This window comes from Laccaria bicolor, genomic scaffold (genome assembly GCF_000143565.1).
Source record: "Laccaria bicolor S238N-H82 LACBIscaffold_47 genomic scaffold, whole genome shotgun sequence".
NCBI classification, from domain to species: domain Eukaryota; kingdom Fungi; phylum Basidiomycota; class Agaricomycetes; order Agaricales; family Hydnangiaceae; genus Laccaria; species Laccaria bicolor.
In genome coordinates, this window is record NW_001889918.1 from 258,765 (window position 1) to 282,691 (window position 23,927).

At 47.6% G+C, this 23,927-nt stretch overlaps 8 protein-coding genes across 8 annotated transcripts; 5 read left to right on the top strand and 3 right to left on the bottom strand.

The window, feature by feature from the left end:
- Nucleotides 1-2,174: 2,174 nt before the first annotated feature.
- LACBIDRAFT_310686 (glycoside hydrolase family 30 protein) lies at nucleotides 2,175-4,571 on the bottom strand (the record flags this gene model as incomplete). Its single annotated transcript, XM_001887723.1, has 15 exons — nucleotides 2,175-2,333; nucleotides 2,381-2,439; nucleotides 2,487-2,666; nucleotides 2,723-2,941; nucleotides 2,994-3,120; nucleotides 3,168-3,266; nucleotides 3,315-3,353; nucleotides 3,407-3,541; nucleotides 3,593-3,666; nucleotides 3,713-3,779; nucleotides 3,826-3,968; nucleotides 4,021-4,144; nucleotides 4,193-4,227; nucleotides 4,287-4,440; nucleotides 4,497-4,571. The coding sequence occupies 15 exons, from the start codon at nucleotides 4,569-4,571 to the stop codon at nucleotides 2,175-2,177; spliced, it is 1,689 nt and encodes a 562-aa protein (XP_001887758.1).
- A 1,216-nt stretch (nucleotides 4,572-5,787) lies between these two features.
- Nucleotides 5,788-8,808, bottom strand: LACBIDRAFT_333109 (uncharacterized protein; the record flags this gene model as incomplete). The annotated part of the gene is made up of 8 exons (XM_001887724.1): nucleotides 5,788-5,969; nucleotides 6,248-6,254; nucleotides 6,317-7,384; nucleotides 7,756-7,975; nucleotides 8,142-8,191; nucleotides 8,402-8,485; nucleotides 8,537-8,596; nucleotides 8,650-8,808. 8 exons carry the CDS (start codon nucleotides 8,806-8,808, stop codon nucleotides 5,788-5,790), a joined length of 1,830 nt encoding a protein of 609 aa, XP_001887759.1.
- Nucleotides 8,809-13,986: 5,178 nt separating this feature from the next.
- LACBIDRAFT_310692 (uncharacterized protein) lies at nucleotides 13,987-14,636 on the top strand (the record flags this gene model as incomplete). The annotated part of the gene is made up of 5 exons (XM_001887658.1): nucleotides 13,987-14,037; nucleotides 14,095-14,139; nucleotides 14,190-14,313; nucleotides 14,405-14,559; nucleotides 14,613-14,636. The coding sequence occupies 5 exons, from the start codon at nucleotides 13,987-13,989 to the stop codon at nucleotides 14,634-14,636; spliced, it is 399 nt and encodes a 132-aa protein (XP_001887693.1).
- A 2,092-nt stretch (nucleotides 14,637-16,728) lies between these two features.
- LACBIDRAFT_310694 (uncharacterized protein) lies at nucleotides 16,729-17,217 on the bottom strand (the record flags this gene model as incomplete). The annotated part of the gene is made up of 5 exons (XM_001887725.1): nucleotides 16,729-16,734; nucleotides 16,791-16,863; nucleotides 16,917-16,978; nucleotides 17,025-17,048; nucleotides 17,098-17,217. The coding sequence occupies 5 exons, from the start codon at nucleotides 17,215-17,217 to the stop codon at nucleotides 16,729-16,731; spliced, it is 285 nt and encodes a 94-aa protein (XP_001887760.1).
- A 123-nt stretch (nucleotides 17,218-17,340) lies between these two features.
- LACBIDRAFT_310695 (uncharacterized protein) lies at nucleotides 17,341-17,605 on the top strand (the record flags this gene model as incomplete). The annotated part of the gene is made up of 2 exons (XM_001887659.1): nucleotides 17,341-17,434; nucleotides 17,487-17,605. The coding sequence occupies 2 exons, from the start codon at nucleotides 17,341-17,343 to the stop codon at nucleotides 17,603-17,605; spliced, it is 213 nt and encodes a 70-aa protein (XP_001887694.1).
- Nucleotides 17,606-18,139: 534 nt separating this feature from the next.
- Nucleotides 18,140-18,295, top strand: LACBIDRAFT_310696 (uncharacterized protein; the record flags this gene model as incomplete). Its single annotated transcript, XM_001887660.1, has 1 exon — nucleotides 18,140-18,295. One exon carries the CDS (start codon nucleotides 18,140-18,142, stop codon nucleotides 18,293-18,295), a length of 156 nt encoding a protein of 51 aa, XP_001887695.1.
- Nucleotides 18,296-19,420: 1,125 nt separating this feature from the next.
- LACBIDRAFT_310698 (uncharacterized protein) lies at nucleotides 19,421-19,660 on the top strand (the record flags this gene model as incomplete). Its single annotated transcript, XM_001887661.1, has 2 exons — nucleotides 19,421-19,537; nucleotides 19,586-19,660. 2 exons carry the CDS (start codon nucleotides 19,421-19,423, stop codon nucleotides 19,658-19,660), a joined length of 192 nt encoding a protein of 63 aa, XP_001887696.1.
- Nucleotides 19,661-20,208: 548 nt separating this feature from the next.
- LACBIDRAFT_310699 (uncharacterized protein) lies at nucleotides 20,209-20,575 on the top strand (the record flags this gene model as incomplete). The annotated part of the gene is made up of 1 exon (XM_001887662.1): nucleotides 20,209-20,575. The coding sequence occupies exon 1, from the start codon at nucleotides 20,363-20,365 to the stop codon at nucleotides 20,573-20,575; it is 213 nt and encodes a 70-aa protein (XP_001887697.1). The 5' UTR covers nucleotides 20,209-20,362.
- Nucleotides 20,576-23,927: the final 3,352 nt, after the last annotated feature.

Here is a 23,927-nt window from a genome sequence, read left to right on the forward strand (position 1 = left end):
CCTTCTCTACCCTATGCTCCTGCCCCACGTTGCGTTGTTGCCTGCTACTCCTCACGAGCATTTCTTGTCCCGTCTTTTTATTCCTCCCCGGATATTCATGCGCGAATTTCCCGCTGAGATCCACACCTTCCTATCCCTTCGTTCTACCTACTTCGTTGCCTCTTTCTGACCATAACGTACAGCCCGCTTCGGCCCATTGACTGAACGCAAAGCAGAATTAACCACCTGGACATTCTCCGCTAAACAGAGGAGTAATTCGTAAAGACGGACAATCGTGACTTACGGATTGTGAATGCAATGGACGTTTCGTAGTGCAGACCACATAGCAGAACATCCTGCGACAGACTCCAACAAACCTGACAACCAACAGGTCGTGGAAGGAATAGCGTAGCACGCATCATTATCAAAGAGGTAGCGGGAGTGCACTTGAAGGGCGACGAATACTGCCCTTCTTGCAACTACGCATGTGAATAGATAGCATTCACAACCTCCAGAGTTTTTGTTCCGCTGGGAGGCCATAACCGGCAGCCGGATGTGTCTTTCGTCATGGCTGCTTGGCATCACGACCAAGGCTTGCGTTGCTCAAGGTTGAACGGGGAAAACGGCGGAGAGTCACGGATTCACCCAGGAGCTGAAAACTCTCCCAGCGTGCATTCACATGTCCATACGTTGTCCTGGAACGTGAAGAGAGATAAAGGTTGTAAAAAAGCTGATATAAAGATGGGAGGCATACGATCAAAGATGCATGGCCAGACTCCAAATTTTTCGTCATAATAAGACTCATCACGACGCCCTTTAATCCCTGGGTCCGTCTCTTCCAACACCAGCGAATTGGGGCCTGAAGTTATCAGGGGCACCACCCTCCTTACGATAGTCATCGCGGCACGGGGAGCACGGTAGGCATTTCCAGGGCGAACAGTGGCGGGGCGTGGGGGACGTGCAGCCTTTTTTGTGAGTAGCGGGCACAATTTCGGCGGAGAGGTGGAGCCTGGAGTCATTGGCGTTAGAAGGGCACAAGTCATTGCAAAGAGAAAACGCACCATTCGCGGAGATACTCCACTCAGGGGTGAGAACGTAGTAGTACTACTGCCACGAGAATTGGGTCTTGACTTCCCGGGAGGTCAAACTCGCAGAGCCTTGATGACCTGGAGATTGGGAACATCGAGCTCTTCGTGCTTCGGCGTGTTAAATGTTTAGGTCTTTTTTCGCAACTAGGACACCCTCTATATTCACAGGAGGTTTTAGAAGGCGGAAAGCATTGAAAAGTCAAGACACACCCTTGAATAGGTTCTCGTAGATAACGCGCCTATTCTGTTTCGAAATGATCATGCTGGGCAGGTGGGTTTATTGAGGCGGAAGCTGAAGCCATATCATCAAATTCAACGCCATTTTGAAGAACATACTGCGAAGCTTGAATCGCACTTGTTTCCGGCTGTGAAAAGGATGGTCAGATATCATCGATATATCATCATCCAAATGGAAAATTGCCAATCCAGCCCACCGCACCTCGCAAAACGGAGGGCATCCGTGAGTTGGAAACACCGCCAGTGATCGACGCCATTACACCGCCGCTAAATGCCTATATCACGTGAGTCTCCAAACATGGTCACGCACAATCACGTGGAGCATTTGAACTTCAATTGAACTTGAAGAACAAGGACATAATCCACGGTCATTAAACAAGTAGAGTTTAAATAGTGATACAAAAGGCCGAGGATATACTGCTACAAAACAAATGATCGTGGTACGGAAACATGCAGAGTGGTATGAGGGTATGCTACTAGTACAAAACAAATAATCGTGGTATGGAAACATGCAAATGAGTGGTACGGAAACATGCAATGAGTGGTGTGCAAACCGATAAAATGGCAACGAATGCTAGTTAAGAGGGCCCTTGCTTCGCTTTGGAACCGCTGACCACAAGCCCGCCGGTGTACGGCCAGCATTCTTAATATGATCTCGCTGCACTTGAGTCAGCGCCATCCAGTGTCGCCATTGATCGCGGTATGTATTCGGCGGAATCTTCTTACCGAACACGGTGAGGAGGCTTTCTTCAAGAAGAGTCTTCGATTGGTCGACTTGACGGAATCCCGGGGACATGTCAATTGCGTCCATTCCCGCCGGCCACCGCTTTGACGTTTCGGGGACGTGAATTGACAATTTGACATTGTCGGCTAGACAGGACAAGGAGACGCTGTTGACGAAGTTGTTGGGGAAGGAGGGAAAAAAGGAGGCAGGTGATGAGGATTAGTCGTCGTCATGCTAGCTTGGCGACTCGCCGCGGACGCAAACCACCAGAGGGTCGTTACACCGACCGGAAACGTGTACTTCGCCTGTATGCACGAATCAGTAGGGGTCGCATACATGGGACATAACTCGCCTGCATCCCTCGGAATTCGATTGTAGCATTGACTGGCGTAGTATTTCCTCCGTCGGCCCCTTAACAAAAACATTATTACCCAGAGATTCTCATCTGAAAAACTTACAATTCATCACGACGATGGAGACCTGCGACCAATCACTCGAAGATACTCTTGTAATAACGTATACACCAACTGTGAGGGCCCAACTGAGAGGCCCTCCAACGGAAACGCCAATTCGTTGTCCGAAAGAGCCTGCGGGATCGATGGGAATAATTGCCTTCGACGCTTGAGCCATGTAATAGACTGCGAGATAAAAATTTGACATCGTTTGGGATCAAAAAAAGGAGAGACAATATTACACTCCTGATTCAAGGTGTAGCTTCCGTCGCCGTTCACTGTGACGAGAGGGCGGCACCCCACACTGCCGCAACTATTTGTACCAGGCAGCTTCGGATTTCCGTTGGCATCGGTAGCGATATTCCACATCAAACCCTGTTCAACGTTGCTAGCTCGTTTTTTAGAGTGCAAAGGATGGGGAACGGACAGATTTCGCGTTATGTTCGAGACTCCCAATCCAACTAGAATATTAAGGCGTCGGTAGAGGAAAAAATAAGGAATGAAAATTCTGACAGATTATCCATGTACCACTTGAAAGAACACGTTCGGACACAACGGCAAGAGAAACTGATGAGCGCGCCTTGATATCACTCCACCAATCAGACCCTATTGTTCCGGCGCACTCTGAGAAGTAGATTTCCTGAAAGCTGAATTGATAGTGAATCTAGCTCAAACGCCAAAACGTACCTTGGCTGGGAAGGAGTTGTGGAGGGAATCTTGGTTAGAAACGGCTCCAGCATAGCAATGAAACGCCACGCCGGCGAAGGATTTTCCAGCGTCCTGCATCTGAGAACGGAATTGAAGTTAAGTTCACAGAACTGCGGTTGTACGTACCAGAGCCACTGGGTATTCCCCAGCGTCATCCCAGTTATGCTGTAAATCTTGTTGTTAGAGTGTTTGGAAATCATAAGGAATGAGGTACATACCTCATAACCAATGACTCTTGCAGTTGAAAGACCGTTGATATTGAGGAGCGTACGCAGTGCGGCGCCAATCAGAGCTTCAACAGTGGGCGACATTGTGCAGGTGGGGTATGTAGGATTGTTATTCTGGGGTTCATTCTGAAAGACTCAGGCCAACTTGCATTTGACGATGAATATCGATCAGCTTACCTGAATAGATATTGCATAAAAGGCGATGCCTTGACTTTCAAAACCTTGTACAGCTTTGAGAAGGTCCATAGGATCTGTAAATCAAGAAATAGAATGCGGTAGCAGATGATAAGTTCTTACAAGCAGGGACGTATTTTGACTGTAAGGATCCGCCATTCATACTCCCACTATCTTTCGTCCAACCTGGCTAGAAAGAAGTGAGTGGACGTCGAGGGGGGAGCTGGTGCACTTACCGGGGACCATGGGATAATGTCGACTTTGAGATTAGAATTGATCCCCCGAATATCCTTGAGAACGGAAAAAAAATAGGATGGGACCTTGTTGATATTGAAGTTGCTGAAAGATGTATCACTGCTGCTGTCATCTAGACTATAAACTAAAATTCTGAGATCAGCGTCAGAGGAAGCTTGAGGCTTCGATTGACTCACGGTTCGCAGAAAAATCAGAAGCTCCGACTTTAACACGAATATAATTGAGACCAGCGGCGTTAGCGGCATACGTTGGGGAGAACATATGATTCCGCAACGTCCAGTAATTTTGAGAGCTGGTTGACTAAAGGGAGCTATGAGAGGGATCGAATAGGTATGTGGTTCCGTCGACCTTCAAGTTGTTCAAAACAAGAGCAGATGAGTCGGCTGTGAAATGGATAAAGTAGTCGATGTAACAACCACAGCACAACGGTTGATCGACTTACTGAGAGGGCCTCCAAAACCAGCAATAGTCTGAAATTTAATCGCATCGTTGACGATGATATCCGCGTTGCCAATCGGACCTGGTGCGACAAAGTTGATGGGGGAAGTGGGAGACAAAGACCTGAAAAGCTTTGAACGATCCCATGTTGTTTGCCACTATCAGATCAGAAGCGTGTATGTGCAGCGAAGGAAAATTGAGGAGCGACACTCACAATATCCCAAATTTGCTGAGAAGCTGCGAAGCCAGCTAAGGCAAGAGCAACAAGGATCATAGGGAAAGTTTGCATGATGCGATTGATAGAAAGGAAGCCCACACCTGATGCTTTTATATTTTCGTTGGGCTGTTTTTTGGCGCGTTGAAAAGGCGTTGCATATACACAGGGTCGTCATGCGGATAGCACCATGTGCAATACCATATGGCGACCCCCCTCAGCGGCAATGACATCATTGGTGAATGATGGCTGATCAACCCACCAACCATTATTTTTGCGATGCTGGTTACATTCCACTATCCATCCGGATTTGCGTCCCTGATGCAAATCTATAGGTCAACCTTTGAGAAGTACGGCGAGGCGTTAAAGTTACGTGAGGGCTGTAGTTGATGTTTACGAACCGCAATCCATCGCTTAAGAACATGTCGTCTACCAGAGTGTCCCCGTTAATGATACTGGTACGTAGAGTGTGATAAATCTCCTTTATGTCGAACTTGCCATCGGTGGGATGGCGGCTTGAGAACTTCAACGTAGGAACACAGGTTCAATGAGGGAGAAGAATGAACAACACAGAAAACTTTAATATCGATGCTGGTAGCTCACCTGCTCATCATCTAGAAAGTTTACCGGGGGGTACCTGATGGCCCAATTCGATCAGGTGCCACAAACTTTTCAGTCAAAGGGAATGGACCTAAGTTGACGGGCTCAAGCTAGAGACAGCGTGGTTGGAGTTCCTCGGTCAGGAACCCACTCGGTGACACTGTTTGTTCAAAATGGGTGCGCAGCATACTTTTGATTAATCGCTGCCGCCTACAACTGGATTCTCCTGGAATAGTTGTTCTTCGAGATCTTCAGAGTTCTTGAAGAAGATATGCCATAAAAGGTTAAATTTGCGTTACCGGAATCCAAGTAGACTGTTAGGTAGTTTCATATATTCGTTCGTGAAGAGAAACCAGAGAGAAGCAAAATCACCAACACGCCGGAGAAACCCGTACATAGTTACAATCGGCGTTATCGGATCACTTCTCGAATTTGTTACGATTTTGCTTTCCACCCAAGTTTGCCCCTCGCGTGTTAACTTTTCAAATGATTCTATAGTAATTATGTACAATATGAATGGATGGGAGGTACAGTGAAGATGAACAACATAACTTAATACATATCTACATGTTGTGATGCCGATGAAACAAGAAAGAGGAAACAATAATAGCTACAATGATTTGCCAAGATGTGTTCGAAGAGAGACGAAGTCGAAGAGTAAGACAAAAACGGCAGAGAGAGAAACAGATATTCACCCAGGACGACGGCAGATATCGCGATCGTCTTCAAATGTGGCGATCTTGTTCACCTCTATCCGATCCCAATCGTCCGGGCTAAAGTAGAGATTAGGATGGTTGAACTGATGTTGATGTGCCTCCCAACCAGGGGCTTCGTACCATGCTGGGATTGGTGCTGACACCGTCGCGTTAGCGGCTGATCAAGTTTGTTGATGCGAAGTTTCGTCATACTTATAATCGCCAGCCCAACCAGACAAGGTGGAAAATGACGAAGCGGGGAGCGGTGCGGATGGGGAGGTGTAGAAGTAGTTTGAGGGGTTTGTCGACACAGGTGGTGGGATAGGGTCGAGAGAGGGACGTCGATCTCGGAATGCATATGAGGATCTTGTATGATGGCGACGAGGCCTTGACGATTGGGGTTTGTTGACCAAATGACAAGCTCGCTGCCTTCGTTCAAGGGTTCGAGAGACGCACCGTATTGCTGAGTGAACATAATTCAAGGTCAGCTGTCAAAAAGACAAGAAGCAAGGCGCAGCGGCGCACCTCGTTGTACTGATGATCGAACTGTCCGACAGAATCTTCATATCCCATTCCATAAGACGTGACGATCATCGGCCGCTCACAGCCCGAGTCAGCGATCTGGCCTTCCAAACCCGACGACGGCCACCAATGCTCGCCCTCTTGGGATAACTCACTCCTTCGACGTGCTTCTTCATCCTCCCACTGGAGATGCCGAGGATGTAAAAGGAGTGCAGAGGAGCGGGAATGAGGCAGCAGTATCTCCGTGGTCGTAGTTTGAGAGTGGGGATGACGACGCAATGGTGGTGTGCCTGGTGTACCCATCCTGCTGGCTTCCCCGTCTCCTGGCGACGCGGCGTCAGATGGAAGAGTGATTGTAGATTCCGGGAGTGTTGAGCGCCGGTTGCTTGACAGAAGGGAGAGAGAATGTTTGAACATGTGGGTTAATGGGACTGCGGAGAGGCCTACGCGAAGGGGGGAAGGGTCGTCGGATTGAATTTGAATGGAGGTAGAGCCTGGCTGCAAAACATCTTGCATTGGGGTTGTCTCGATGTGGGTGGTGGCCCGAGGGATAGAATCGACAGCGGAGATCGTCGTCTTTCGAGAGTGGCAGGGTCTGGTGGAGGAGGATGAAGGCGAGAGCTCGGATTTTCCTTTCTGGCCCATCATCATTCCCTCCCACTCACAGCTTTCTCCAAATCCGCGCCCTTCTTTCCCTCCACAAGCAAGTTCGCAAATTTTCTCGCACCTCGACTCTTCCTTCCCCTTTGTCTGTGCTTTCCGATTCCCTAAATCCCTGCCTTTTGCTGAATCCTCCATTTCGTCCCCCGCGCAGACATCACCATCGTCAGGCTCTGGAAGCGAAGCAAGCGGGTGTTCTTGCGCCGTGGTCGTAGCAGGAGAAGACGAAGATGAAGAGATACCCATCGACGTAGTCAAGAAATAGGCCCAAGTGAGTGTGATGAGGGACGGCGTCGAAGCCACCGTCACCGTCACCGTATCCGTCTGCGTCTGGATCGTAGGCCTGATCGCTGGAAGCTGGGTGGGTGAATGCGGCCGACGACGGGGAAGGTGGTAGGCGGTGCATGTGGGCTCAGAAGGAGGTTATGGACGGGTACACCGGCAGCAGTTATGTTCCTTGAACCCAAGGGACTGGGACTCCTGCTCCTGAAACTCAACGGCCACTGCTCCGAGAGGCGGGGGGGCTCTACAGATACTTGTTCCTCTGCATGCGAGTCGTCGATGGACGCGGCAGAGTCGAGAACGGAGGGAACAGACTGCTCGATTTCTTCAGTCGACTTTGCGCGTGATACTCTGGGGGTTGGGCGGGTGATGGGGGAACGTGGGCGGAGGGGGGATAACGGGAGGTTCAATGACCCGTTCGAAGTTCGCCGATGAAGACGAGCGGCTGTGGTTATCGTGTCAGATCGGGGTACATGTGAGTGAAAGAAAAAGACACGTACACCAAGGTGGGCGATGAAGAGATTGAGTTGGGTGAGCGTGATCCGAGTCGGGGTTCGTTTGAGCGTAGGCTGCGTTGGGGGTGTTTTGTAGGTGAGCCGAGGCTGGATGTCATATGGCGTAAATCGACGGCTGGAGGAGAGTGGGCACGAAGAGTGGCTGCATTGCTCATTAGCGGTGGCATGTGGAATGAAGAGGACGAAGACTTGCGAGAGAGGGATTCTGGTGATGATACCATGTTAGTTAACAGAAAGGTGGTTGATTGTGGTGGTTGATATGAAGGACATACTTGGAACAAGAACGAAATGGATGCAACCATCGTCATGTTAGTCATCTCCGTGTTTGACTTTGTTGACCGACAGTCTACTCCAGCGATCTCTTATCGCACTCTATCGCTGTATTTACGATCAGCTTGTAGACAGCTCGCCATCGATTCATCTATCGTCAATTGAGGAGCGCGCGATATGATTTTACAATGGTCATCAACGTCGTTATTCTCCAGTAAGCCGTCCGCTCGTCGTGATCTGTAGTCGTCGTGGTTTGTAGTTGTTGATTTTGACGTTGCTTATCGACTTTTCAAGACTTTCCAACGCTAGACGATGACCGGGTATGTCAACGCCGATTTCGTCGTGGACAACGTTCGCTTACCTTTGCTTCTATTCCTTTCCTGCAGGGTGATTGGCTAAAATGAGCGGGATAGGCGTTGCAAGGGTCGTGAATAAAAAGTTGGTTCTGCAAAAAGTATGTCAGTCGTTCACCCTTGAGTACACAGCATTAATTCACCTGATCCAAGCTCTTTCTTCGTGTCTCCCACGCAATGATCGCCTTGGGCCGTCGATGAGACTGTAGGAGGTTCGTTAGCGTCCTTCCCGCGTTTGAATCACTCACTCACTCACTAATGTGTCCACATCGGCTAGAATGCCATGATGAGCTACAAAACGTAAGTAATCGTACACGAATCCCGATAGGAACCAACTGACTTCTTGAAAGTTGAAAGTTGAGCTTGAGGTTGTGGCTGATCGACGTCGTGGGAAACGGTGAGCAAACAGTAACATGTGTAACGATCGTGACTTATACTTGAGCTCTACACAAAGCCCAGCGTCGGCGCTTTCCAACACGCAGGACGACGATAGACGTGACGTCTACTTCGGAGGTGTAGGATGTAGGGTGGTAAGTTGTTTACAACGGAATGAGACGTTCCGTGAATACTTAACGTGATTGCGCATCATTAGCAACACCAGACGTCGGAAAAGACTCCATCGTTGAGGGAACACGGGTGGATAGTAGAGCAGGCGGTGTAGAGAGGGAGCGAGAAGGTGTGGAAGTGGATAGTACGTCTATCCTCCTTACTATTTATCTCAAACTTCACGTACGTTTCCCTAGCGCTCTCCCTTTATCCGCCCTTACCCTGACCCAAGGCCCCTTGCCCTGTAGACGTTCACGCGTTCCTCGACAACCTCAAACCCACACCTGGGGCTTGTTGGACATCGATTGCAGTATTACCAACGCTTATATCCCTTGGCATCCCCACATCAAACTCAAGTTTACGAGAGCCGTCGTGTCAATTGGCAAAAGAGTATAATCACGACAAGTTCCAACGACAAACTACATATTCACAATTGAACGCAACGCGAAACCCGGTGTCCCATCCCATTACTAAGGTTTGAGGAGTTGAAGGATGGGTTTGGGAAAAAGAAGGTCCAGCCGGGGATACGAAAACCAGCGTGATGGATCGACTCCGTGAGTCTACTCGGAAGGCACTTGAAGGAGACGCAAAGTGGGATGGCGTATACTGAGCTTGACAAAGGACGTTAATTGGGAGGGACGATGTCTCTCGTAGATACATGTCGATTTCTTCCAGTTCATGTATGTAGCTACATACTCAACGAGTACCATTATCGTCTCGATGCCCTTTGAACTTGTGAATCTTAGGGCTCGCGGGACTCAACGATGGCAACTACACTATCGCAAAAAGATGCTGAACAGATAGTTGAGTAGTAAGTATGGTAATAGCTGGTAAATAACATCACCACTCAAGCTCAAGCTCAATCCCAGTCAGAGATCTTCATCGTACCTTCTCCATCAAACTCGTACGGAACTTGAACGCATTCTACCAATCCACAATCAGTAAGTATCAACCTCACCACATATCCCCAAAAGAAGCAAATACGTACCCTCAGCAGATGCGGCTCATGTGCCCAGCCTCCCTAGCCAGACATCCCTTCAACGAGCGCTCATGGTACTAACCCATTTCAACATCTAACGAGGATTGACGAATGTGGCACGTACCTTTGTAATCCAGACTGCGGATGCGCGCATTTCTCAATGAGCTCTCGGTGAGGTTCCTGTAGCTGTTTAGTCTTTCTGATTTTCTTTTTGGCCTTTGGCGTATCTTGATGGTGTTTGAATACTAGTATCTGCGGCGAGATGAGAGTTAATGTAGCTGACCAATTGAACAAAAGTTTATTTGGGTTTGCACATATTTTGTAGTTGTTTGATTCTCAAGGCATCGGGCAATTCCTCACATCTGCAGCAAAACAACAGGGTCTAGCCAACCCTCAAACTCATGGTCCGAAGACTCAGGTAACTACAGGCTCCAGACATATAAAGCTCTTTGGTCACCTCTCCAACGTACAACGCTCAACGTTCAACGTTCAACCAACATCCCCACCCTCTATACTAGTAGTCAATTTAAACGCGCTTTTGGCCCAAGGGGGTACCGGGAATTGAAGCCGTGACCCGAGGTAGAGGGGGGGGGGCTCTCTCAGAGTGCTTAAAAAAATTTAGCAGTAGTCCTCTTAAAATATGTTTTTAACGGCACCTAGCAACGGCGCATCACATCCACAAGCTTCAGACGTCTCAGACAGGATATTCGAAGCACTATTTAGGTGAACAATGGATATTTTTTTGGTTTCTGGTTCATCTCTTCTGATTTTTTTCATACGGCTCATGAACAGCAACAATGGCAAAAGGAAAGGTCAGTAGTATGATGTTTAAGTCCTCTATAGTCTCAAATACAGTTGATCATTCTACCTAGAATAAATAGAAGTAGGAGAAGATCAACTATGATGCGTCAGCAACCGTGAAATGCCCCGAGTGTGATGAAGATGTGCACGTCGGAACAGCGGGACCAGGACCAAGAAAAAAAGCCCTGCATGAAAGGACGCAAAGCAAAGAAAGAGAAAGGAAGGACACAGACATCGTTCCAGGTTGGAGTGAAGAAAATCCCCACATCATCACTGGCAGCGGCATCGAAAGGCTTAAGCAACTCCTCCAATCAGACCCAATCACCAGAGACGGGGCCTAAAGGAATTTTGAGGTTGCACCGATGGGGTGGCGCTGCGAGAATCACGCCCGCACGCGAAAACGTGCGCGCATGGCGTAGAATATGTCTCAGAGTCTTACTATTACAGAATTGTCGATTCACATGTAGAAATGAGCAAAATTTGCTATGTTTTTCTTGGAATAACATATTTGAAGATGGGGGGGGGAGGTACTCAAACTCTTAAAAAAAAAAACCGACCCCGGGTAATTTATAAATTCCCGGGGCCCCCTTGTTTTGGCCTTCACCCATTGAACATCAAATTTATTCAATAGTTTTCATCAACATGTGAGTTTCAAGTTCGTGTACGTTGCTTTATAGTGGTAAAGGCGCGTGCAAGTACGTGAGGTCTTCCACTTGTTGTTTCAAGCTGTTTAGAGACTTCAGCGCTTCAGCTCGTTGAAATATTGGTTGAGAGTATCATCTCGTGATGTTTGTTCGCGGGCCACCCCTTCTTTTGACAGAACAACTTGTGAATATATTACGATGGGTACGTCATCATCCTACTTCTTAATCCGTTGTATTCGAACTGGCGAATGCACAGCAACTTTAGACAAACTTTTACCTGCCGCCTCAGCGTGCTCACGTTGCACGCCCTTCCCGCGAGCCTGTTGGAAATAGAGGATGAACTACTATTATGTACAAGTTTCTACAGTCCTTATATACCTAATTACTATGTATCTACCATGTTCTAGTGTTATCTACATACTCGGGATTACTAAGTTAATAGTCCGATATTACTAATTAATCAAGTGCAAGAATGTACTGGTAAATGCCGGAGTGTACTATTCCAACACTCCTCCTCAATTCGGCATTTCCGAAGAGCTTTCAAAATAAATCCTAAAAATAGTTCCTTCATGTCTGTGCTGGTCACGTAGCATCAGCACCAGAATATCTGTAGATCATTCCTTAGATCTGCAGTCTTTTGCCTGATAGGCATCCCAAAATATATTTTCCCCCATTTCGGCAGGAGCTCCTCCTCAACTGCTTACTTGCTGATAGCCTGGGAAATTCCATAATTCCTTCAATAACATGCATCACCCAACGATGTAATTGCAAATTGTGATGTTTCCTTTGTCGGTGAATCATTGATATCTTTTCCATCAGCTGTTTTGACAGCTTTGCAATGTCGTGAGATATGTCCGGTGCGTCCACAGCGATAGCATGTGCGATTATCAATTAATCCTTCACGGCGATCCCGATTTGGGCCTCTGCGCCCACCTGGTCCCTTTCCATCATTATTGATGCCATTACTATATAGGGCAATCTCTGTGCCTGGCCCTCCTTTTCGTCGTTCCTCCTCGAGCAATGCACTTTTAACATCAGTGGTTTTTAATTCTTCCTTTGATGCGATAAGTGATGTAGCTATGCTTGAGTATTCATTGTCCAAATTAAATATAAGGACATCTGTAATGTCTTGATCTGAGAGTGATACTCCGATGGCATTGAGTTTTCTCGCCAGATCTGTGATGCCGTTGACATAAGCGGAAATTGATGCGCTCGTGTCATGCTCAAATCCATAGAATTGCCGTTTAAGGTTAATGCGCATGGATCGACTGTTCTTCTCGTAAATATCCTTCAGCGCTTTCCACGCTTCTGGTCCATTTTTAGCGTCGCGTATGTATGTGTATTGGCTCGGCTCGACGGTAAGCGCAATCAACGTGAATCCTTCCTCGGCTTTAGTCTCCCATGATTTCTCTGCCTCCTTTGTGGATGGTTTTTCTTCTTCCCCTGAAGTCACCTTCCAACATCCCTTCTGCCGAAGCACTATACTGACTGCAAATTTCCAGTCATGATAATTCTCGCTATTAAGCTTCGTGATGGTCGCAATTATTCGATCACTTGACATGATGCTATAAATAGCCGCGAGATAAGATAGGGCAGCAAGTGCGCAAGTGCAGTAAAAGCGGTGAGTCTCTTTACTGGGGGGCCGGGGCCCATAACCTGTTGGAAATAGAGGATGAACTACTATTATGTACAAGTTTCTACAGTCCTTATATACCTAATTACTATGTATCTACCATGTTCTAGTGTTATCTACATACTCGGGATTACTAAGTTAATAGTCCGATATTACTAATTAATCAAGTGCAAGAATGTACTGGTAAATGCCGGAGTGTACTATTCCAACAGAGCCCAACCCTGTCGTGTATGGAACAAACTTTGGCCACCCATACGCACGTTGAAGCTGTGGTGACCATGGGATATGTCCGAGCATGGACAGCAGGATGAATCGGATGATAATCCAGGTCTGTATATTCTCTATCCATTTTCGTTCATGCTCACCAATGGGTGGGATGTCGTAGATGTCATGCGCATCCTATGCATGGAGATCTGGGGATAGCTAGAGGGCATGATTCTGATGCGCTGCCGCCGAGGAATGTGCTGGAGTGGCGTCTGAATTATGTTTATCTGTTTTTGACGAGGAGAGGTGGGAATCTTTTGTATGTGGTCATTATATATATACTGATGACGGGTATTCCTCCATCTTTCACTAGTGTCACAAACTTACGTTCAGTCGCTGTATTCCGTTTCAGGGTTGAATTAAGTCAAGTGCGTGTTCCCATTGTCCTAGCACATCTAATTTGACCTGTCCGTTGACACAGTCGGACTTGTATCCAACTTACGTTGAGATAACAAAGGGCTTCACAGCCCGTCATGCGACGATTGCTACTATCGTTGGAAACTTGGTTGGTCTCACATCTACACTTCACGAACTTATATACTCAGGCGGATTGACTTCCCGCATGTTCAGGGTTCCATTTCATGCGTGTAGCAAGAAGAATCGAACGAGGAGCTAATATGTCCACGTTCCGTGTTCGTGGCAAGGGTTGTATCAACGTACCATAGCCATCATCTCAGCGTACTCACCACTCTGTCATCAACCCGATGGACATTCATGGCATAGTTCATGTTGGTGAATGCCTCGTCAGTGCCCATCTTCTATGGGGTGACTCACAGAGTCCGTATCACGCCTTCAACTTTTGATATATAGATGTGAGCTCATTTTCTTCTTCAGCTTCGAGATTCTATTTCGAAGAAGGTTGGTAATGCTCCTCAGGAGGTAAACGGCGTTACCAAAGTTTAGTCGGATTCCTGACTAGTTCTACTTAGATCGACGTTGTACCGTGGATGGCTCGAACGGCGCTTGAGTTGATAGGTCAGAGTGGATTTGGCCACTCCTTCGACACTCTCGCGGAAGACGTGGCCCATGGTTCATACGGCGCGGCAATAAACGGCTAGGGTGAGCTTCCTCGCCAAATCCTTCCCAGTGGGTAGTCCTCTTATGCTGCAATTCGCATTCATCCATTCCTACTTGTATCAGTTAGCGAACGCTGTAACCCCCAAAATGCGCCGCTTCATCGTCGATCTCCTTCCGTGGAAGAGCTTGCATGACGTGCGCGATATTGTTGATACCATTTACAACGCCTCCTTGAATATTTTCGAGTCAGACAAAAGGGCGTTGTTGGATGGGGATGAAGCTGTCTGTTCATCATCCATTGTCGCTGATTTCAACGTCGCTTATCGAATTTTTAGGACCTTCCTCAACGCCAGACGTAACGCAATGCATTGTAACCAGGTACGTCAACGTCCATTTCGTCATGGACAATGTTCATTTACCTATGCTTTCCTTTCCTACAGGCTGACCGTGATGGCACCGGCTAGGATGAGCGGGATAGGCGTTGCCAGGGTGGTCGTGAATATACAAGTTGGTTCTGCGAAAGGTATGTCAATGTCGTTCACTTCACCTCGAGTACACAATATCTAGTACTCACCTGGATGCCTGTATTCAAGCTCGTTCGTGGCGTCTCCCGCGTAATGATTCCCCTGGGACGTCGATAGGCTCTAAAAGGTTGGTCAGCGTCAAAACATAAGTCCGAATCTTGACAGAGGCCTGAACTGTTGTGGCTGGACATTGTGGCTATGGGAAACGGTGAGCAAACAATAACGTGTAACGACTGTGACTTCTTATCTTTCACCACCACAATAGCCGCCGACTTTGTCGCCCATCCGACTGGGGTTGGTCTACACGAAGCCGTTATCGCCGCCGCTTCCAACACGCAGTATGACGATATGATATAGAGGACTAGGACGTAGGGTGGTAAGTTGTTGACAATAGATTGAGACGTTCCGTTAATACTCAGCGTGTTTATGCACCATCAGGTGGATGTTGACAACGCTATACGTTTCAAATCACTCGGTTATTGAGGAAACACGGGTGGATAGTTGAGCAGGTCGTGTGGAGAGGGAGCAGGGAGGTGTGGAAGTGAATGGTGCGTGTATCCCCCCTACTGTTTTTCCTGAACTTCATATGATGATCATTTTCCTAGGCTACTATGTAAACTAAACCCACCGGTCAGCCTTGCGAACACTTCCCCGTGTTTGCCACATCACTCGCCTCTATACCCATCGGTATACACTTCCGGTAACGCGTGTTTATGACCTTGAAAGAGGTAACTGAACACTCAGAATTCAAATGCACCTAAACTCACGCGTATCTGAAAGCAACCAAGAAGATCAACAACGTTTACACCACGCTTGGTCGACGTCGATCCGTCCGTTGGATCATGGCAAGGCAGATTGAAGGCGTTAACGTGGTGAAGCTGCTGAACTCAATCAAAGGTAAGTCAATGCATACTCGCATCAAGACGAAAACTAAAGACTTATTTCAAAGATCAACAATAACTCGACAAAGGACTCTCTTTGAAGGCGTGTAGGGCGTAGTTGGTGACGTTGTAAAGGCCGAAAGCGGGGAACGGACGTAAACGAACCTTCAAAAAAGTATGTAATCTTGCCTAGCGTCTCTAGAAAGACTGAACATACTTTTCATCTGTCTTCTCCAAGTTTTCAGCCACTACAAATGTCATCCGGAGATACGTCATCTTCGGGGAGGGTATCGTGGAACACTTGACGACGGTCTTGCGTTCAAGGTTTCTAGAGTGCAGTTGGTGCAGTTGGTCTGGAAGGAAATTAGGGTGTAGTCAAGGCGTGACGGGTCAAAGGCGGACAGGCGTTCACAAGGAGGTAACGTGTGCTAAAAGCCTTGAAAGAAGTAAGTGGTCACTCAGCCTCAAATCCAAAGAAAACTCACGTATAGTATCTTAAGCTGCAACATGCGACGGATTCACAAAACGTAAACGACGTCCCAAATGCATTCGACGTGTTGACGCTTATTGGAAGATCCTGTCAGAGACGCTATTTTTCTTTGGTGCCGCTCCCTTTCTTACGCAGTCATTTTAATACCAGTGGGTCCAACATGGCTTTACCAGCTACAAAACGACCTGCCTCAAGTCCAAGAGACAGTTGGCAGATTCACCTCCTGGCGGAGGAAGGTAAGCGTCTCCGAAGCATCTTGTCCCGGAAACTTGACCAATGAGCTGGGGTCAGCAGCGTAAGGATAAGGTGGTTCGAAAATGCGTACAATCTGGTCAGAAGATTGCTTTCTTTTCGAATGTACCGACATCTGCGCCTGAAACTCAGCAACCTACTTACATACCCTCCCTCCCCCTCTCCTCCTCTCCTTGTCGACCTCCACTCCCCTCTCGTCGTCGGCATCTTGTTCGTTGTTGTTTTTCTCCGGTAAGCCATCCACTCGTCATTTGTCCGAGTCGTCGCTAATTTTTACGTTGCTTAATCGACTTTTTAGGATGTTTCAACGCTAGACGGTAACGGGGTACATCAACGTCGATTTCATCTTGGACAATGTTCACTTACATTTGCTTTCCTGCAGCTGATTGTGACGGCACTAGGCATTGTGCTGAAGGTGGTCGTGAATATGAAATTGGTTCTGCAAAAGGTCGGTGTCGTTCACTTTCCTTCGGGTACACGATATTTACTTACCTGATCGAAGCTCGTTCGTCGTGTCTCCCGCGTAACGGTCGCCCTGGGCCGTGGATGAGACTCTAAAAGGTTCGTTAGCATCATTCCGCATTTAAATTACTCACTTACTATAGCGTCGACATCGGTGATGAGCTACAAAACGTAAGTAATGGTACACGAATCCCGATAGAAACCAACTGACCTCTTGAAAGTTGATGCTTGAAGTTGTGCGATGGACGTTGTGGGAAATGGTAAGCAAACAGTAACGTGTAACGATTGTGACTGGAGTACTGACGACGACCTCGATAGCCGCCAACGTCATCACCCAATCGACTGGGATTCCTCTACACGACGCCGTCAGCGTCGGCGCTTCTAACACCCAGGACGACGATGGACGTGACGTCTGCTCCAGAGGTCTAGGACGTAGGGTGGTAAGTCGTTGTCAATGCCAAGTGGGTTGCGATGTTCCGTGAATACTTACCGTGATTGTGCACCATCAGTTGAACGCTACATTGAGTGGGGAGGTGTGGAACTGAAAGGTACGTCTATCCTCCTTAATTTTTGTCCTGAGCTTCATGTACATTTCCCTAGCTCTCCCTTTATCCTCCATTACCCTTACCCAAGGCCCCTTTCCATGTAGGCGTCTACGCACTACTCGAAAACGTCCACGCGTTCCCCGACAACCTCAAAGCCCCATTGGGGCTTCTTGAACATCGAAAGCAGTAATACCAACACTTACATCCCTCGGCATCCCCACGTCAAACTCAAGTTTACGAGGGCCGTCGCGTCGATTCGCGAAAGAGTATAATCTCGACAACTACAAACTACATGTTCACGATTAAACGCGACGCGAAACCCGGTGTCCCATCGCATTACTAAGGTTTGAGGAGTTGAAGGATGGGTTCTGGGGGGAAAGAAGGTCCGGCCGGGGATACGAAAACCAGCATGATGGATCGACTCCGTGAGTCGACTCGGAAGGCGCTTGAAGGAGACGCAGAGTGGGATGGCGTATCCCGCCATGACCCGCCCCATCTCCACCCGCGACAAGATCAGCCACTTTGTCCTCTTTGACAAGCACGTTGAATAAGCCATATTCAAGATAAAACAGCGTGAAGGCAACGCCGTTGATTTTCAAGTAAGTACGCTTCATCCGTCCGGTAGATCCAGTAGTCATTTCTACCCGGGAGCGCCTTGGTTGGATCTGGCCCCTCTTTGAGATTTGGCAAGATAAGTCCAAGGCGCTAATGAAGATTATCAACGCGTTTATTGAGCCGATCGTCAGAGAAGCTATTGAGAAACGGCAGAACAGTCTCGCTACAGGAGATGGGGATGCGAAACCGGAGGACGAGGAGGGGGAGACACTGCTTGATCATTTGGTCAGCTTGACATCTGATCGATGATCGATGATCCCGTGGTATTGAAGGATGAAACGCACGTTACTCTTTCAAAGCTGTTCCACGTTAGGTGAATTTTTCCGGACAGATTAAACATCATAATTGCAGGCAGAGATACAACCGCAGCCACCCTCACTTTCATCTTCTACTACATATCGGAACACCCTACAGTCCTGGCACGGTTGTGCTCGGAGGTCCTGGCCAAAGTCGGAGTGTCTCGTCCGCCCGATTATGATGATATTAGGGAGATGAAGTACCTCCGTGCCGTTATCAATGGTATGTGTGGGCTGCCATTATGTCTCTGCACCCATCTAAATTTATATCTTTGGGCGCCAAAAGAAACTCTGCGGCTCTTCCCTATCGTGTACGTTACCTAGATGTACGGAAAAGTATCACTAACGTTTTCTCTCTTGTTGTAGACCATTCAATGTCAGAGAAAGCATCGACGCAACTACCTGGCCATCAACCGACCCCAACGAGAAACCTTTTTATATTCCTGCTGGTACCAAGTGCGCTTTTCAGGAATCACCTCTGAATTTTATTGGCTGAATTGTATCATGTAGGATTTTGTATCCGTGTTTATGATGCATCGACGCCAAGATCTCTGGGGGCCAGACGGTACGCCGTTCATATAGAACGCCAAAATACATAGAAGTGTCAATTCTTCCAGTTCATGTAAGTAGTACTCCATGAATACCATTATCTCGACGCCGTGTCGTGATCACATGATTGCGAAATTTAATCTCGCAAGTTTACATCTCGTTTACAACAACGTCGAGGGCCAGAACCATACAATACTCGATCCGAGTCTTTGTCAGGTCTCAATTCAGTAGTTACCATTCTTTGCAGGTCCGTCCTTGTTTCTTTTTGATTCGTTCATTCGCTGAAAATAGTCTCAGGCAACTCCTACTCCGTTTTCCTTATAACACGAGGCGGATGTCGCCAGATTATAGCGGAAACACCTACAAGCACTCCAGAGGCCTAGCATACGACAATTACGACCCATCCAACCGCGATTCCCCGGGCAAGGCTGGGAGAACGATCATCATCCAGGTATGATTCTTTTTTGAACGGATTGAGGTGATCCTTACGTTTGATGGATGTAGATTGGATGTAGACGCACAAAGCGTCATGGTCTACCCCTCTTCAACTCAAGATGTCGTCCAGATCGTTAAAATTGCAACTAAACATTGTATGCCCGTTACGCCATGTTCGGGAGCTATGAGTTTGGAGGGGCACTATCGTGGGGTACGTTGCTCCATCATCTCTCTCAACTTAGGGTTACGTATCTTTTAGATTGGCTGGGAATTTACTGCGATGGAAACTTGGGGCAGGGATGCGATATCAGAGTCCGGCTATAAAGTGCTCTAGCACCTCGCGTTGTACAACGGCTGAGGGGGAATGGGTCAAAGGGAGAGGAGGAACGTTTCGTTCTGGGATCATGTGCTGTACCCAGATGGTCGAACCCATTTTTAATTGCTTGGCTGTCTGGAGTTAAAGGGGCTGTCTCTGCAGCATAACAGGTTCAACGGATGAAAATAGAGGGAAAGCAGCCGGGGACTAACTTCTGGGATCTAGGATTGAATCTATTGATCTAGTAAGTATGCATTGCGACGATTCTGGGCGTTGCAAGGGCGTTGTGACTTTCGGTGAACAACTTGAAGTACCTATTGTTCCTATAACTGCTTAAGTATTTACGATGTCCCTTTTGGTCTTTGGCACATCTTGGTGGTCTTTGAATATCTGTGGCGAGATGAGAGTTAATTGACCAACGAAGTTATTTGAGCTTGCACATATTTATTTGTTTGGTTCACAAGGCATCGGCAACACCCAGCAACAACAAGGTCCTCTCTCTGGATAACTAACAACAACAACAACAACCACGACCACCACCGACCTGTGGTAGGGGTTCAGTGTTGCGGTTCCGGCGGAGACTTCAAGCTCGGGCACTCGTCTCTCGTCGATAGTCAATTGCTCAGTACCACCCTGAATCTCGGGTGAGGTTTCGGCACTCAAACGCAACTCAAACACAACTTTTTTTACGGGCCATCTCCACCACACCTTTCTTGGCCCATGACCGCGTTTCCTCTCGCCTCCAATCTTCCTCCCTTTCAACCTCGCGCTCCCCTTCGCACCTCTAGTAATCGCGCCCCGAACCGACTTCTCTTCATTTTCCCTTATTGCCGCCGTCTTCCCCCACCCACCTCCAGCGCAGCTTGTGCTCGCTTTCGCCTCAGCCGCCAAAAGTCTTCCCGGATTCACCTCCCAGACTCAGTTCGAGAATGAAACCGCGTTCATCACACACGCACTCGCGCCCAACAAACTCTTCACCCAAATCCATTCAACATCACGTCGTCATCCAACTTACTCAACTCGCATCCATCTGTATCTGACCCTGTACCCTCCCTCAAACTCGCACACTCCACTTCCGCCTCCCTTACAATGGCCTGGTCAACCCAGGGATCTTACTTGATGCTGTCACCTTGTTCTTGACAGTCAAAATGTTTGAACACCGGAATACGGAGACTTTACATAATTCTTCTTAGCACGACCACTCTATCTTTCATCATGCCAACCCAGTCTGCTGTAGGCCGTCCTCCCTTAGCTTAGCTACGCATTTGCTACCTTCATTCACTGATCTGTCGAGGTATCCTTTTTAGTTTACCTTAGTCTCTTAGTAGACGTAGGCAGGTGTCTTATTGTAACATTTGTAACTACGAGAGTGAGCACGTGACGCATATGTTCATCTTCCATGCCACCATCACCCGTCTATTCACCCAGGTCTATGAGGTCACCCAGTTTGGCATCAGACTCGAGTGGGCGGGCTTCAAATCAGGGCCATAATTTGGTGCCACGGTCCTCACCTAGGTTGCGGGATCAGGGTAGAATCAACACAAGCCGGGCGGTTGGTAAAAAACCTAAACAGCAGTCGAAATGTAAGGAAGATTCAAACGACATCGCTTGCATGGTGCGCTAAAAAAAAAACAGTGGGGTCTTCATCCATAACCAACGAGACAACGGACAAGGTCATAAAACACAATGTATGTCATCACACCATGTTTTACAACTCCTTTGTCACTTTATTATTGTAGTTGTGCTTTCTCTGCAAATCAGGTGGATTTGTCAGAACATGCGACAAATGCTCAGAGTTCACTGCCTGCTTTTGCTATGAGGGACTTCACGGTTGCCTTCCAGAGTGGGTGCTGAACGCTCCAACGTTTGTATGCCCCAACTGCTGCAAGTTGGACTCTCTGCCTGTCCCGGTACATGGAAATGTCATTGGATGACTGCCATTAACTATTTTTATGCTAGTATCCCTTGCCTTCACGCATTCTGGCATGCAGCAAAACTGGCTTCAACACAGAGCCCTTGATCTACTACTCTGTATTTCTTAGTGTTTGAAAGTCCGGTTAGGTTAGGTTATTGGGTGCCCAGGGGCTCTAACTGAGACCGAGACCGGTTAGGGTTCGTTCCCAGACCCAAAATAACCTAACTGGACCGAAGATAACCGATGAAAACCGGTTAGTTGCAGTTACTAACCGGTTAGGACCGAAAAAATAGAAAATCGATTAAAACGGCGTATATTTCTCATATTCCTTGCAGTAAATATTATTGCCATGCATCGTAGCTTTAAAACAAGCCCAAGAACGCTAAATTCAGTGAAGAATTGACAATTTTATAATAATATTCTTGAAAGCCTACTATTTTAGCCAATAATTTAGAGATTTGACCATAACTCTGTCAGATTTTTAGCGTTTCTCATGCTTTTAGATGCGTTTTGAAGGGGTATAATAGGGTCGGTTGTAACCGGTCATAACCGGTTTTTAACGGTTAGTTAACCGCAAAATAACCGGTTATTTCATTTCCAGAATTGACTAACCACTAACCGCGGTCCGGTTTTTTTGCAGTTAGGTCCGGTCTGGTCTCGGTTATTTTCCAGTTAATTAACCTAACTTCCAAGCACTAGTATTTCTCAATGAAAGAGCGCATTTCCAAGCAGCTGGCACGCTGGTAGGGGGTCTAATTGACGGTTACTATCGCGGAAAGGTATGGACAACGTTTTATTTTGAAAATCTGGTCTTAATTTCCTCAAGGAAAGCTATCTTTTAAACCCGGTTTTTCCCTATCGAAATCTCGGTGGTAAAGAGGATGTTGCATCGTCATCAAAAAACCGTGACATGATATCGACATTCTTGAAGTTGGTGAACGCTTTTCGTCATGCCTCGGGCCTGCTAATTTTGCCCGAGTAGCAAACACCCAAATGCGCGTTTTATTCTTCAATTACAAACGCACGCGAGTCCAACCGATGGTGGACTGTTGTATGCTGAAAATAGCTCGGTGTCATTGGTTGAAGTGCGTGGAAGGAAAGCGATCGTCTATGCTTGTATGGTGACATTGCTTCGCATCAGCTGCTTGGCCACCTCATCGGCAAGATTGACATTGGACAGTGCTGCAACACGCTCTTCTTGCTAAACGCCTGTGGATATTTCATCGAGCACCAGCCTCTTGCTCTAGAGGAATCAGGGTGCGTCGATTAAAAAACGACAGCGCATTTTCATCTCATTGATTGTATGCAACAGGAAAATATTTGGCTTTCAGACGCTCCTATGTTTGAGAGGAAAAACGGTGGATCCCCTCACCATTGCGAGAACGTTGTTCTACAAGTTTATCGATTCGCACATCATAGGTAATGATGCCGTTGCGAAGGCTCTAGAGCGATGTGCGGTGAGCGACCTCCTTTCGACGACATCCGTTCAGGTTTGGACCAAGGGCGTCACATTGACGCTGGAAGGTGCACCCCTAGGGCGCTGTCCGAACGGAATGGATGAGAAGTGCCCAACGTGTGATCAACCGGCATCATATTACAAGAAAAAAGGGGACGGGACTGCAGTCTTTCTTCGGTGCACGTATTCCGGTCATTCCGTGGGTCCGAGGATTTGGAAGGTGTCCCTCATGACGGGGGACCATAGAATGAAGGTTGTGGAAGGAAACTATCGGTCCATTATTAGAAGCTCGGAATCTATGTTTTAATAGCACTACAATACATGCTACATGTCAAGTTTTTGCCCATCCCTTCATGTCCGCAATACGGTCTCTTATGTCATGCTGATCGTTATCCTGCTCTGCGAGAGCCGTCGTTTGGTCGGGGTCAAATAACCCTGTGAAAGATTCAATGAGCCATCTTGTAGAATTAAGTACACGGGGTTAAAAATTTCTCCCTTTCATAAAGGAGGACGGATGGGTGGGGGCTGGACGTAGCCTTGACGATGTCACTGCGTTCATAGAGATCCCTCAACCATGTATGTATTTGCGTCAGGATTCTGTCAACAAATAAGCCAAGACAAGATGGACGGTGTTGGCACCCGCCCGATAATCTCAGGCTGTCAACAGATTACGTCACGTGATGGTTGATTTTTTCTATTCGTGTTTGTGATATCATGTTCGTGAATGCTCTTACTTGTCGCTATACCTGGCTGGGTTCACGTCGGTTCTTGTGCGGGCTGGCCAAGTGATGCTACACCCTATCCTTGAACTGTGAACTCTGGCCAGCGTGCTTATATCTGTCGTCGGGTGACGGCAAACACAAAGAGAGGTATACTTTATGCGTCTAGCGTCCATAGTAGTAACCTGACGCCGA